Source organism: Schistocerca gregaria, chromosome 3, assembly GCF_023897955.1.
Source record: "Schistocerca gregaria isolate iqSchGreg1 chromosome 3, iqSchGreg1.2, whole genome shotgun sequence".
NCBI classification, from domain to species: domain Eukaryota; kingdom Metazoa; phylum Arthropoda; class Insecta; order Orthoptera; family Acrididae; genus Schistocerca; species Schistocerca gregaria.
Window position 1 is genome coordinate 570,121,166 of NC_064922.1, and position 14,851 is coordinate 570,136,016.

Here is a 14,851-nt window from a genome sequence, read left to right on the forward strand (position 1 = left end):
ACGGTCTCCCTCAGGGCGGCGTACTGCCACCCTTACTTTTTAACATATACACCAATGATCAACCACTGCCAGCTGGTACGGAAAACTATATCTACGCCGATGACCGTGCTATGGCCGTACAGGGTGACTCCTTTGAGGATGTTGAGACAAAGCTCACGGATGCGCTAGACATGCTCTGTCAGTACTACGCCGACAATCAACTCAAGCCGAACCCTAGCAAAACACAAGTTTGCGCCTTACATCTCCGTAACAAGCAGGCATCCCGTAAGCTGCGTGTCTTATGGAAGGACACATCCCTCGCACACTGCGTTAACCCCAAGTACCTAGGAGTAACCATAGACATGGCTCTGACGTATAAACAGCACTGTATTAACACCAAAATGAAGATGAGCGGCAGAAATAATATTCTTCGGAAAATTACGAACTCCTCCTGGGGCGCAAAGCCAAAGGTAGTGAGGACACAGCATTAGCAGTTTGCTTCCCAGCAGGCGAATATGCAAGCAGTGTCTGGTACAACTCTACCAACGCCAAACAGGTCGACATTGCTCTGAACGAGACCTGCAGGCTCGTCACTGGATGTCTGAAACCGACGCCAACAGACAAACTCTACCATCTTGCTGGGATTGCACCTCCTGCAGTGCGAAGAGAAGCTGCAGCCCATAGTGAAAGATCGAGGGCTGAGATGGCAGAGAGCCACCTCCTCCACAAAACTCAGCCAGCCACCAAACGCTTGAAATCTAGACGCAGTTTTCTCAGAGCAACCGAAGATTTTAGCGACCAACCAGGATCTAGGGTGGAGAGATGGAAGCGGTCGGGAGAAGGGCACTGGATGGAAACAAAGGAAGAATTGGCACCAGGTTACGATGGGGACCGGGTGGTCTGGAGATCACTAAACAGGCTACGCACCAACACTACACGATCAAGAGATAACCTTCTAAAGTGGGGATACTCTACTACATCTAATCTCTGCGACTGTGGAGAGGTGCATACGACCCAGCACATGTATAACTGCCCTGAATGTCCTTCACACTGCACTTTAGAGGATCTGATGTTGGCAACCCCAAATGCTGTCGACGTAGCCCGCTTATGGGCCAAATGCCTATAATATGTTGTTTCTGTGCACACATATATATATATATATATATATATATATATATATATATATATATATATATATATATATATATATATTCATATGCCTGTAATTAATTTTTTTCTGTGTGCTATTCATTTTTTTATATTCCTGTATCCATGGTGCTTCTGACACGAATAAACAAAATCATTCCTATCCCATTCTACCTCGACATCTGAAACATTACTGATCGTATTTTCACCAACATTGAGCAACTCTTCAAAATATTCCCTCCATCTGCCCAAGGCATCCACAGAATTCACCAGCAGTTTTCCTGATCTGTCCAAAATACTTGTCATTTCCTTCTTACCTCCCTTTCGAAGACTGCTAATTACTCTCCAGAATGATTTTCCAGCAGCTTGACCCATAGTCTCCAACCTGTTTCCAAAGTCTTCCCAAGATTTCTTCTTGGATGCTGCAATTATCTGTTTGGCTTTGTTTCTTTCTTCAACATAACTTTCTCTGTCTACTTGAGTTCTAGTATGCAGCCATTTTTGATACGCCTTCTTTTTCCTTTTACAGGCTGCCTTGACTGTGTCATTCCACCAAGCTGTTTGATTCATCCTACTTTTACACACTACTGTTCCAAGACATTCTTTAGCCACTTCTAGTACTGTGTCCCTGTACCTTGTCCATACCTTTTCCAATGACTGTAATTGACTACATTCAACTAACTGGTACCTTTCTGAGATCGCTGTTATGTACTTGTGCCTGATTTCCTTATCCTGAAGTTTCTCCACTCTTATCCTCCTACATATGGACCTGACCTCCTGCACTTTCAGCCTCACAATCCCAATTTCACTGCAGATTAAATAATGATCAGTGTCATCAAAGAATCCCCTGAATACACGTGTGTCCCTCACAGCCTTCCTGAATTCCTGATCTGTTATTATATAATCAATGACAGGTCTGGTTCCCCTGCCTTCCCAAGTATACCGGTGAATGTTCTTATGTTTAAAAAAGGAGTTTGTGATTACTAAGCCCGTACTGGCACAGAAATCCAAGAGTTGTTTCTCGTTCCTGTTGGCCACCATATCCTCTCCAAATTTACCCATAACCTTTTCATACCCTTCTGTTCGATTTCCAATCCTGGCTTTAAAATCACCCATGAGCAGAACACTGTCCTTGTCCTTTACTCTAACAACTACATCACTGAGTGCCTCATAAAATATATCCATCTTATCTTGATCTGTCCCTTCACAATGCGAATATACTGACACAATCCTAATTTTATTGCAAGACACTGTGAAATCTATCCATATCAGTCGTTCGTTTACATACCTTATTGCAACTACGCAGGGTTCCATTTATTTCCTGATGTAAAGCCCTGCACCCCACTGTGCTATTCCTGCTTTGACTCTTGACAGGTAGACCTTGTATTCTCCCACTTCCTCTTCTTTCTCACCCCTTACCCGAATATCACTAACAGCTAAAACGTCCAGCCCCATCTTACTTGCAGCCTCTTCCAGCTCTACCTTCTTCCCAGAGTAGCCTCCATTGATATTAATAGCTCCCCATCTCATTACCATTTGTTTGCCAAGTCGTATCTTAGGAGTCCCTGGTTTGTCAGTTAGAGATGGGACTCCGTCACCTCCAAAGGTCCGAGGCATTTTGCTCTGATTGTTGCCAGCATCATATTTAAAGTACCAGGGAAGCAAGTTGCTAGCCTTACTTGCCCCGAGTCCCATTGGGTTTTACCCCTAACGGTTGACGGGGTAACCGGTGGATTTGTTAGTCTTTGCCGTATGAGCACAAAGGTGACCACGACTCAGAATATTTCCGAGATGCCCAGCCTTCTTCCAAAGAAAACTAGTATCCCGACTGTCGGGACCACATACTTGGCCACTCATACGTTGCCCGTGGTTCATGAACTAGGACATGACTACAGGAACCCACACCATGAACCATTTTTAACTGACACGAGGAGCAAATATGGCTGAGATGCTCACCAACCTGCATGATCAGAGACTTGCCAAAATTTAAACAGGGTGGAGTGAGTGTGAATCTATTACATTCAAAACCAGAAAAGTAACAAATATTTCAGTTATTCTCTCCTTCATTCATAAGACAACATTAAATTACTGCAAAGAATCGGGAAAACAAACACGTCCCGCAAGGATATTTGATCGAAGAATCACTTATGATGAAGTGAAACAATCGATTTATAATTTTGATTTCACCGAATCTATTATGTTAACGGACGGCTCATCGTCAAACTTTCACAGCGTAAAAACATGTGCCTGCACCTGAAACTGGAACTATCATTTACATGTTTTCAAAATATTTCTGTTGCAGCCATGTGCATACAGCGGTGACATCAGTTTTCATTATTCAGAGGAAAAAAAATGCTTTTCTTAGGGAAATATTTCTCTTGTTCCTACAAGCAACTCTCTTGGTTCTATCTTTTCGACTGCTGTAAATCATCCGTTCAGGAAACAAATTTTCGCAAAACTGATGACTGTAACTCGCCTCTCAGACCTCAGTTCAGCCGGACGTGGTGGCCGAGTGGTTCTAGGCGCTGCAGTCCGGAACAGCGGCACTGCTACGGCCGCAGGTTCGAATCCTGCCTCGGGCATGGATGTGTGTGATGTTTTAAGTTAGTTAGGTTTAAGTAGTTCTAAGTTCTAGGGTACTGATGACTTATGCTGTTAAGTCCCATAGTGCTCAGAGCCATTAAACCTCAGTTCACTTCCTATTCAATTTACCAGAGCCCTACTCTTAAACTTTCCGAGTCATGCAAGACACCACTGCTTCTATACTCCTCGTCGAACTTAACGCTATGACTGTCTTTCATTCAGCGAACCAATCATAAACCAAGATTCTACACTTCCATCGTTCCAACAACCACATAGAAAAGTTTATTATGTATTGATCCTTCTTTATTTAAGCAACCAACTTTCTCAGCCAACACAAATGTCATAAACAAGTTGTATGAAGCGAACAAATAAACTGGATGTCTTTTCACATGACGGGAAATGTTCTTCCTCTAGATGTGGCCACCATGTCTAAAAAATTCTGATTTGCTTTTCAGCAATGTCGCTGTAAGGAATGCTTATCATATTCTTAGCATCAGTAGTAGAAATGCGTTTTACTACTTAACCTTGTCCATTGTCCCGAAAACCAGTAAGTGCTGATAGGAACACAATTCTGCAAGTTCTCAAGCTCTGGCGTAGATCATTCATCCAGCAGCTTTCTATCAAACGAAAGTCCTAATTTCTATCTGCAGGTATACATCTCCAAACATTACATACGGACATTAGAATTTTGTCGGACTGCGCCCTGAAGTTTGCTGGCGTCTTACGTCGAGAAAACAAAGAGTAAGATTGAAACAGTGTGCGCCATGAGGGAAGGAAATGTATTCTCATACTGTAGCCAAAAATGTAGGTGTGTCCGTGTTATGAATGCTACTTCCTACTGAAATAAATGAAGATGAAGTGATTCAAAGAGATGAATGAACAATGAAATACTGTGCCAAAGCAGCTGAATTTCTTGTAAGAAGAAGGAGAGAAACATCTACAGGTTGTTTCAGTTCCCCATCCGACCTCCGAGCAATACGTTTAGTCTTAACTTTCGTTAATCGCTTTAACCGGAAGACAAGCGATCCCTTGACTTCTCCCTCTCATCAAGTGCTCTGTCTCTCATAACCTCCAAATTGACAGGAGTTCCTATTCTTCCCAGAACCCAGGTGCAGTTTATAATGAGAAAGTTCCACTATTTACGCGAATAAAGAACAAAGCGAGTAAAACTTTCCGCCTGCTGTATTGCAGCTGTGTTGCTCTAAACTCATTTCACCTTTACTTTTCATGTACCAGCCTGTCGGTAAAGTAAAACTTCTTAATCTATTACTTATTAAGATCCCACATCTTAGAAATTGTGTAATCGTGTACTACACTGACAGTCTCACTCCTAATGCCCTACCTTATGAATGTTCGTCTTATCGGACTAGCCTTCATAAAAAGATAATTTGAAACCATTATTTTCGTCTGTACATTAGGTGTTCTCGGTCACGTCATGAACCTGCGTAGCTTGAATCTCCAATAAGGGTCGCTTTGGAGAGAGTCAATCTACGACGGACATATCGTAAACTGCTCTTAGGATATGTTGTCAGTCATATGTTCGAACATGAACTTGGTGTTCTGTACTTGTGGTCGGTGTCAAATACAGTTCCGAGACATCGCCACATGAGAAAAATGGAACATCATGTCAAATTTACAATTGGGTTCAGGGTACTATACTCACAATTTTCAACGTAAAATTTAGTGTTGTCGGTACAATAATTGTTTTAAAAGTTAAAATTTGAGTGAAAATATAAAGAATTGTAGTACGTGTACAGGGTGGTCCATTGATAGTGACCGGGCCAAATATCTCACGAAATAAGCATCAGACGGAAAACAACAAAGAACGAAACTCGTCTAGCTTGAAGGGGAAAACCAGATGGCGCCATGGTTGGCCCGCTAGATGGCGCTGCCGTAGGTCAAACGGATATCAAGTGCGTTTTTTTTAAAAAAAAATAGGAACCCCCATTTTTTTATTACATATTCGTGTAGTATTCGCTGGATCTCACGTCCCCGAGTTTCTTTCTGTGAAGGATATTTCCTACCGTGATCCACCGGCAAAGCCTCACAACATGCGTCAGCGCATTGTCAATGCATGTGCGAACATTACGGAAGGCGAACTACTCGCTGTTGAGAGGAATGTCTTTACACGTATTGCCAAATGCATTGACGTTGACGGACATCATTTTGAGCATTCATTGCATTAACGTGGTATTTACAGGTAATCACGCTGTAACAGCATGCGTTCTCAGAAATGAAAAATTCACGAAGGTACATGTATCACATTGGAACAACCGATATAAAAAGGTTCAAACGTAGCTACGTTCAGTATTTTCATTTAAAAAGCCTACCTGTTATCAACTGTTCTCCTAAAATTGTGAGCCATATGTTTGTGACTATTACAGCGTCATCTATCACAAAGCGAAAAAAGTGGTCCAACTAAAACATTCACATTTCTTTACTTACTATACGAATATGTAATATAAATTGGGGTTACTATTTTTAAAAAAACGCAGTTCATATCCGTTTGACCTATGGCAGGGCCATCTAGCGGGCCAACCATGGTGCCATCTGGTTTTCTCCTTCAAGTTAGATAAGTTTCGTTCTTTGTAGTTTTTTCGTTTGACGCTTATTTCGTGAGATATTTAGCCGGGTCACGATCAATGGACCACCCTGTTTATGCAATATGCTGTGTGTGCGTGTGTGTGTGTGTTTCTGGCCTACACTGATAGTAAATTGAAATGTCACTCCGCGCCCATCGTTTACGGCTACGAAAACCTTCGAAAACTGACCGGCAGGGTACAGCGGTAGCAGACTGGGTGGCTGGCAACCTAAAAAAGTGGCAGCCCGACTGTTCCCTGACCCGCTCGCAGAGGACCCCGACCATCCGACTATGTGTGTGGAAACCGGCAACTGCATCTTGGTTTAACTTCTCTCCCCATGATAATGAAATTAAATTATTATGCCTAAACAATACCTTGTTTCTTGAATGGAAACCTTTGGGCGAAAGAAGTCGTTTCCTCAATATGTTAATACAATTATTCTCCCACACTTGCTGGTATAAAATTAATTCTTAATTTAATTCTCAAGTGTATAAAACAAAATGATTAGAAGATACAGTTCATAATCAAATAGTATTATATCTGCCTCTTGATGTCGAAGACAGCACCTGGAATAAAATTTCTTTGGCTCTGCAGCATTCCGGCGATCGTCGACTCTGAAAATTCTTAACATAGTGTTCAAACGTTCAAAGGCATGTGAATTACTAAGAGCCCAAACTGCTGAGGTCATCGGTCCCTAGACTTACACACTACTTAAACTAACTTATGCTAAGAACAACACACACACCCATGCCCGGGGGAGGACTCGAACCTCCGGCGGGAGCCTAACAAGGGTGAGAGACACAATCATACGCCGTTGAGAAGCCGTCTTCGGTGCTATGATGTACTCATTCTGCAGCAGCATGGGAATCAGTGTCCAAGTTGTATATCAGTGTCGATAAATTTCAAAATTTAATCTCTTCAAATAAGTATAATCGGCCGTGGTGCATGCTCTACTGATTACACAGACTACCAAGTTCCCTACGAGTTACGACACACCAAATATTGTTGAGAGCCACAGACGAGTGGCAATTTAAAATAACCAAAGAATTAAACGTACCTTTAACATTCATGAAATTATATTTTTCCATAAATGACCTTCATAGATACATTTCAGGATACATCAACCTCTTGTATGAGGTGAAATGTTATCACAATTAATCAAATTTCATTCCGTATTCAAATGGGCAGCTTACAATAATGCCGCTAATTACACTTCCGCTGCGATCCTTTCTCCCCAATTCTAAATCAGAAATGTGTCGTTTCACTGTACACATAATGTTCTACATTATATGCAAAGAGGCTTTGCGTCACAAATCAGAGATAATCTGCCTCTCGCAGCTGTAATGAGACTTTGAGCCATATAAATCTGCGCTGTTACGCATAGGTCATGGGAAACGTGATACGACATTGGACAAAGACAACTGAAGAACGCGCTGTTTCGGACGAACTGGATGGGTCGATCCATTCTCAGAACGTACTGGTAGGCCTGACCACCCGTGGATGGGAGCCCTAAGCCATGGGTATCTAGCGCGATTCTGTTGTTTGATGCGCCCTGTAACTTCATACGGGATCAGGTCCAAAATTCTGTTGCTACATGTCAAATACGGTTAAGTTGGCGTGTTTGACAGCCCTGTAGTGGTTGGCTATATTACTGCTGCCACAGTCATTCCACTCGTAATTTTTTGATGGTGAATTTTACAAGCACAGTACGTGAAACTATTGCTTGTTGGCCTCTGAACCACTGCACAAGTGTCCACCACCAAGAGGAGGAACTTCCATCTCTCTATTTTCCAAGCAGAATCCTTGCGTGAGTTATAGATTTCATGGTTGGTATCATTTTAACTAGGGTCACATGGTTTTAGGTGTTAGCAGTGGTGCAGCGCCAGCATACCAGCGTTGGAATTGGAACTTCTATACTTCATTTCGTCTTAGATTATCGAATCGGTAGTATGCGTCTCTGTGTACAGGGCTGTCATTGACAGACAGTGGGCTGACTCCCAGTTGCAGGACCTGTATGTCTTATGCAGAGTTGCAGGACCTGTATGTCTTATGCAGCTAAAGGATAGCCTCTGATGGCGGCAATGATACAGCTCTTACCATGCTACTGCGGAGGTCTCCAGATGGATGGGAAGGGCGGTGGCGGACTTTTCGACTAGTCTGACAATCATGAAATTTGCCATCATCGAAAGGAGCCTCTCTTGGTGTATTGTTCATTTAAATAAAGACGCAATATTGTTATTATCTTATTCCCAGCAGTAGTTTAAGCGTAGCACAGGTAGACTTTAACTTAGGATCCACATTAGGATGACATCAGAAGAGAGTTAATTGTTTAAACTGTGACATCACAGGGGTGAGGGAACTGCTTTAAACTTTGGACAGCTGGATTTTAAGCTTGGGGCGAGCAGTGAATAATGTCAGGGGAGAACGCGGTGGACATCTTCAAGTGATGTGACAATTATGACCGCAGGTCTCTACATAACTGAATGAATGATAGCTTGGGGAAAACATGTTAATCGGTTTTTAAGCAGTTCAGCAGACTAGTTACTACCTGCATGATGAAAAATATATTCATCCTCAGACAGGCACCTCTGGTCTGACAGGCAAGCCTGCACTTGCAAGGGAATCAAACATCCTTTGTTCTGGAACTGGTACAAACGGGATGGGGGTGAACTTGCCCTTTGTTCCAGAATCACAGGCTTTGGACTGTAGGGGTTTATCTCAGGGGAAAATGTGGCAGGAATGCATGCTGGGTCAGTATACCTATGTTCAATTCCAGTTTGACACTACACCGTCTCGAATTTCCCATGGATTTATAACTAGGACAACAGCCCTACGTCCTCAGTGACACCATATGCGTGGCAGAATTGGGCTCTTTTTGAATTTTTCGCAAAATTTAAATTTCCCGCCATTTTATACAAAGAGCAATTGACCTTTGTCAGAAATCTGGCCGCAGCGCATGATGTCACTGGAGGAAGACAGAGGTGGAGTGGAGGGGGGGGGGGGGGAGGGAAATCTGGTAACAATGCACTATGAACCAGACCACCCCTTGTGTACCTACTAAGGTGCAATTTATATGAATGTACAAGTATTAAGTGATGCCCTGAGTTAGGGACATTAAATGTTGATATTGATATCTATGAGACAAAAATAGAATGCAGCTATTTGAATGTGAATGTGTCATAAAAAGACAGTGTAAGAGTTTATATGTGGACTACTGCAAGTTTTATGGAAGCAATTTACGTAATTTTGAAACTGCATCATTTAAGTCGGGAGGAATGTAATGTTTTCGCTGCTGGATGTCATATCACAAATATACAATGAACTTAATGAAGGGATCTAGACCCTACCCACTATGACTACCCCCCCCCCCCTTCCCCCTCCCCAACTCTCTCTCTCTCTCTCTCTCTCTCTCTCTCTCTCTCTCTCTCTCTCTCTCTCTCTCTCTCCAGTGTAAGACAAGCATAGAACAAAAATCCTTGGTACACAGTGACCGGTCTTTGCTGTTGAGTATTGTTGAAAGGGTACAGAATCACATCATCAAACAGCCGGGAAGGAGACATTACCAAATCCAGGAACAGACAGGTATCAACTGGACACTTCCACAGGATGTGGGCCGCCGATGTCAATTGCGTGACATGCATATTGCCAAGGGAAGAAAAGCTTATTAGGAACATACCTTTATGTCTGTAATTCTTGCTGAGGGAATCGTGGGAACAACAGTGTACCCAACTCCCACTACATTCGCGCCGCCGGTCTTTGGAATATCGGGGCCGTCACCCACCCACATTCGTCTACTGCCTTCGTGCTGCCACCAGACGCTGCTAGCATACATGAGGACACATTCAGTTTCGCCACGATTAGCTCAACTATTGCCTGGTAAAATGCCTTGTCGGCCAGGTGAGGTTGTCATTTTCTTTTATCTTATAGCAACACCGTTGGAAGCCCTGGTACAATCCTGAGAAATTCGTACTGATAAAGGGCAAATTATTATTTCCATTTCACTTATGACAGCAACTTGTAAATTATATTTGGAGAGCCATGATCCAAAAGCACTTTTGTTTACAAATTCTATTTACATGCTTGTGACTCCTAACAGCGTAATTTTCAAATTCCGCACTCAAGAGCATTTTAAGACATTGTGAGTCCTGTTATTTAACTTGCAAATGCGGCACAGAATTTCAGTATGAAGTGTCGTGATTCCTTTTATTTAGTACGCAAATCCTGAACTCAAGGTATATTCAATATTTGCATAAAATTTCTATCAATGCAAGTTATGGGTCTCCGTGAACAATGACCTTATGCCTTATACCGGACTCCAAATGTCCATTACTCTCAGGCCCCTTTGCAAAGTTCTCTCGGGAATTGATTGACATATACCTGCTGTAACGTCTCTTAGCAAAACACATATTACATGTGGTTAAAAAATAGGAGAAAAGAATAACTGAACTGGATGATTGTAATTGCGTGGACAACGATTGTGTGAACTTTATGTAATAAATAGAAAGCATCATATGTCATGTTTTGTTCTTGTATAGAATTATGTAACGATTTTTTTTATTTAGATAATCTGTGTCGGCGAGTACTGAAACCGCCACAGACGATACTGATTAAATATCAAAGATGAGGATATGTGACTACTATAAATACTAATACCGAACATTAATTTCTCTGTCGTGTTCTTGTAGTTACGTGAGTAGGAAGAGCCTGTGATGTTATATTTTACGTTTGCGTAGCATTATTTTGTCAAGATTGAGAGAGGGACGCCATTAGACATTGATTTGGAAAGGTGTGTAATAACTTAATCTGTTTAAATGTTTTGAATAGAGTTACTTAGTGAAAACTTGCATTATGATTTGTAATAAGCTTGCCTGGCATTTTATCCCGTCCCTTTAAGACATTTTCAGCTATTTAAATATCATTCACGGTGCAGAGCTGCGCTACGAACGAACGAGCCGCTGCCGCGACGCATTCAAACTGCGTTAAATGAAACCAATCATACCCCAAAGAAGCGGACAGGTAATAGTGAACGAAAATTATTTCTTTCAGCTTCCGGAATTGCAGAGCAGAGCAGCAGATTTTATGATGTGTTTTAAAAGGTTGACGCGGGCTGCTGATAATATATTATTAACAGTGCAAAAAGATAATCTACCTTCATAACATAAAAGAAATCTTGCTGTGCGTAGTTCTGGTCTGGCAAACATTATAGTAAAAACATCTTTTTCTATGACAATAGTCTCATGTTCTCGTGTTAGTCGTGGTACTTATTGGTGTTTTACTGTTAACAGAAATCCACAGCAAAATTTTGATGTTGAATAATCATTGCGTACTGTAACATCAGTATTGATAACGAAATAATTTTCATTAACCTTTTCAATAACTGTAAAGTAAGGAAGATATATTGAACTTTATGGCGAGTTAGGGTAACGAAAAAATGTTCCATTAATAGAAAGTCAGACCCAGAATAATAAGAACATAATATACTTTTTTGTTGAAAATTAATGATCCAAAGAAAGTCACAGCACAGCACCACTAAAAGGTATTTCGGGGCTCTTTTCGTAGCAACATATTTTATCTCATGTATTTGTTGTTACGCGAGTAATAGTAAAACAAAGCAAATAGTAGAGCCAGCGAAACTGCATTCGCTGACAGCAAAATTTCCTGTCGGTTCGAAATACACTGTCGTTGTCAAGAGGTAACATTCTTCTCAGGCACCTTTCAGTCAGAATCTTTTGACGACCTGTTACATGGCTACAGCTGATACATTATTCCTTGCAGACCCGTTGAAACACCGAAATTTACTAACTTTATAACTGGCATTTTCAGAGAGAAGTGGATACCCGACAGCTACTTTACGTAATTCTGTCTCTTTCCCCACGCTGACCCATCTCACCGGGCTGATCTCACATAACCAATTGGCACATACTCACTCACTTGACCCTCACGACTTGCGAAACCTGTGCAGATTCACTTGATCAGCTGCTGGTACGGTTACACACCATCTACAGTGTTGCTAACCGAACTGTGTGCTCTTATAAATTTTTTCATCGTGCTGATAATGCAGTGGTAATAAAAGGAGGAAATCATAAATTCGGATGGTTATTGGAGACTTCAACTCTCCTGTGATATGATCAGTCAGCCAGTCCTTAATCACGAAACTTGTCATCCCACCTACCTTAATATGGTTTCCTAGGAAGTTGAATAGTTCACTGATATTAATACTTATGACAAATTCATGCTGATCGCCACCAAAAAGTATGTTTACAGTAATATATCTTGTTTTAAATGTAACATTTACCATCATCGTGTTCAACGATATGGTCTTTTGGCCTGTTCTGCCTCAAAACTGTTCACACTATTTTTTTAAGGTGCGTCCAACGTTCCTCTTACCGGTTTGTTATACTGGATTGCCGCTTTAGTTATTGTATCATTAGACATACGCTAAACATGGTTTTTTCAGTTCATTCGGTATTTTTCAATTATATTTGTAACAGCTTCAACTTTTAGTTCCTCTATAATATTGTGACTTCTTTTATGGTCAAGCAATGAATATCCCACTGAAAAGCGGACGAATTTTATCACTGATGATTCGATTTGCCGTAACTAATCAAATGTTAGGGTCCAATATTCGCTACCATACAGCATCAAAGGTAACACAATTACTTTGTAGAGTTTAATTAATATTTCTTTCCATAAGTTATGATTCAATGTATGCTGTGTAGTTCCACAGAAATATTTAAATCTGGCTGGTTGAGCTCTACAATAGCCGCGCGGGATTAGCCGAGCGGTCCAGGGCGCTGCAGTCATGGACTGTGCGGCTGGTCCCGGCGGAGGTTCGAGTCCTCCCTCGGGCATGGGTGTGTGTGTGTGTGTTTGTCCTTAGGTTAATTTAGGTTCTCCGATCGTCGAAAGGCCATCACTTTTGTTTTATCTGTCAACATTGTAATTCCGTATTTAGCGGCAGTTTGACTCAGTTTGTGTACTGAAATTTGAATTTTTTTCTCCAGCTGATCATCAGAAAACAGTATCGTCAAAAAATTAAAATTACCACTTCTTAATGCGTCATTTCACAAAATCAATCATTTACAAAATATATCGTCAATGTAAACATTAAAGGGTGGGCGGATCGTTTGCAGCCTTGTCTGACCCCTTGATTCATATCGGCAGATTCTGTCCCGTTCCTTAGAGGACGGATCCTTTCATTATTATTATTATTATTATTATTATTATTATTACTATTATTATATTATGGTTATGCTGGAACTACCAACGCCTTAAGTGATTCCCATAGCATTTTCCGCTTAACTTTGTCAAACGTCTTTTCATAGTCGATAAATTCGTAGTAAGTTGAAAATATAAAGTCCCCGTCTTTTCTCGATTACTTGCGCCAGAATGAAAAGAACATTCAGAACGTTATCTACCTTTTCTAAAACCATGTTCTACCTCTAATAGTTGCGCTTCTGCTATTGGTATCTATCTCTTGTTCATAATTTAGCATACAGTTTGCAATAGGAATTTTGTACATTATTCCTCGGAAATTTTGGCATTGCATTTTATCGCCTTTCTTGTAAATAGGATTCATTTCACTCGTCTGGCATAAGTTCGCTCAGCCAACAAACATTCATAAAATGTTAGATTTATTTGGCTATCAACAACTTTTCTGTAACTCGTTCATGTATCATTCGCTGTCCTCCGCGAACATACCTGAGAGAAACTTATCTCACTGCAAGCGAGATTTAAATAATAATAGTAATAATAGTAGTAGTAGTAATGAAACAAGAGCCGTGCCTATGGCCACTCACCTCGAATCGTAGGTCTCCGACAGGGGGTTCGCCGTACGGAATGCCCAGGAAGGCGGAGTACGTGGTGTTGTAGGCGCTCGTGGCTGTGCTGCCTCTCAGTACGCCCTCCCGCACGGCCACCAGCACCTCGTCACCCTGTCGTAGCGTTGTTACGTTTGAGTAAGCGAACGTCACAAAAAATTCAAAACACAAACTCTTAAATATGTTTATGTTTTAAATACGAAAACTGTTTGGTTGAGCCAGCCGGGGTGGCCGAGCGGTTCTAGGCGCTACAGTCAGTAACCGCGCAACCGCTACGGTCGCAGGTTCGAATCCAGCCTCGGACATGGATGTGCATGATGTCCTTAGGTCAGTTAGGTTTAAGCAGTTCTAAGGGACTGATGACCTCAGATGTTAAGTCCCATAGTGCTCAGAGCCATTTCAGTCATTTTTTGTTTGGTTGATGACCAATTCTCCGTAGTATCTAGATAAATGTTTACTTGTAAACAAAACGCCTTATTTCTAACATTTCAGTACGAGAAATGTGATTAGTTTGTTGACCACCACGTTTACTCTACTGGCTTATTACACTGACGTAAGAATACAGCAACCTCAAAAAGTAATCAATGTAGCTTGATAACATTTCGGGAATACATTTTTGTAGGTAACATACTTAAGTGATACAACATTGCTAGAAAACAGGTTAATATAAGCGCTACATAAGCCACTCGAAGATAGAAACGCTGGTACATTAGTAATCGGTGCAACAGACAGAACGTTGAA

At 41.4% G+C, this 14,851-nt stretch overlaps 1 protein-coding gene across 1 annotated transcript in view; it reads right to left on the reverse strand.

The window, feature by feature from the left end:
• Positions 1-14,851, reverse strand: part of LOC126355907 (acetylcholinesterase-like) — a 132,770-nt gene that overhangs the window by 107,787 nt on the left and 10,132 nt on the right. The window contains exon 2 of the mRNA XM_050006419.1: positions 14,090-14,224. Within this exon, the coding sequence (XP_049862376.1) occupies positions 14,090-14,224 (135 nt within the window). The remainder of the gene's footprint in view (positions 1-14,089; positions 14,225-14,851) is intronic.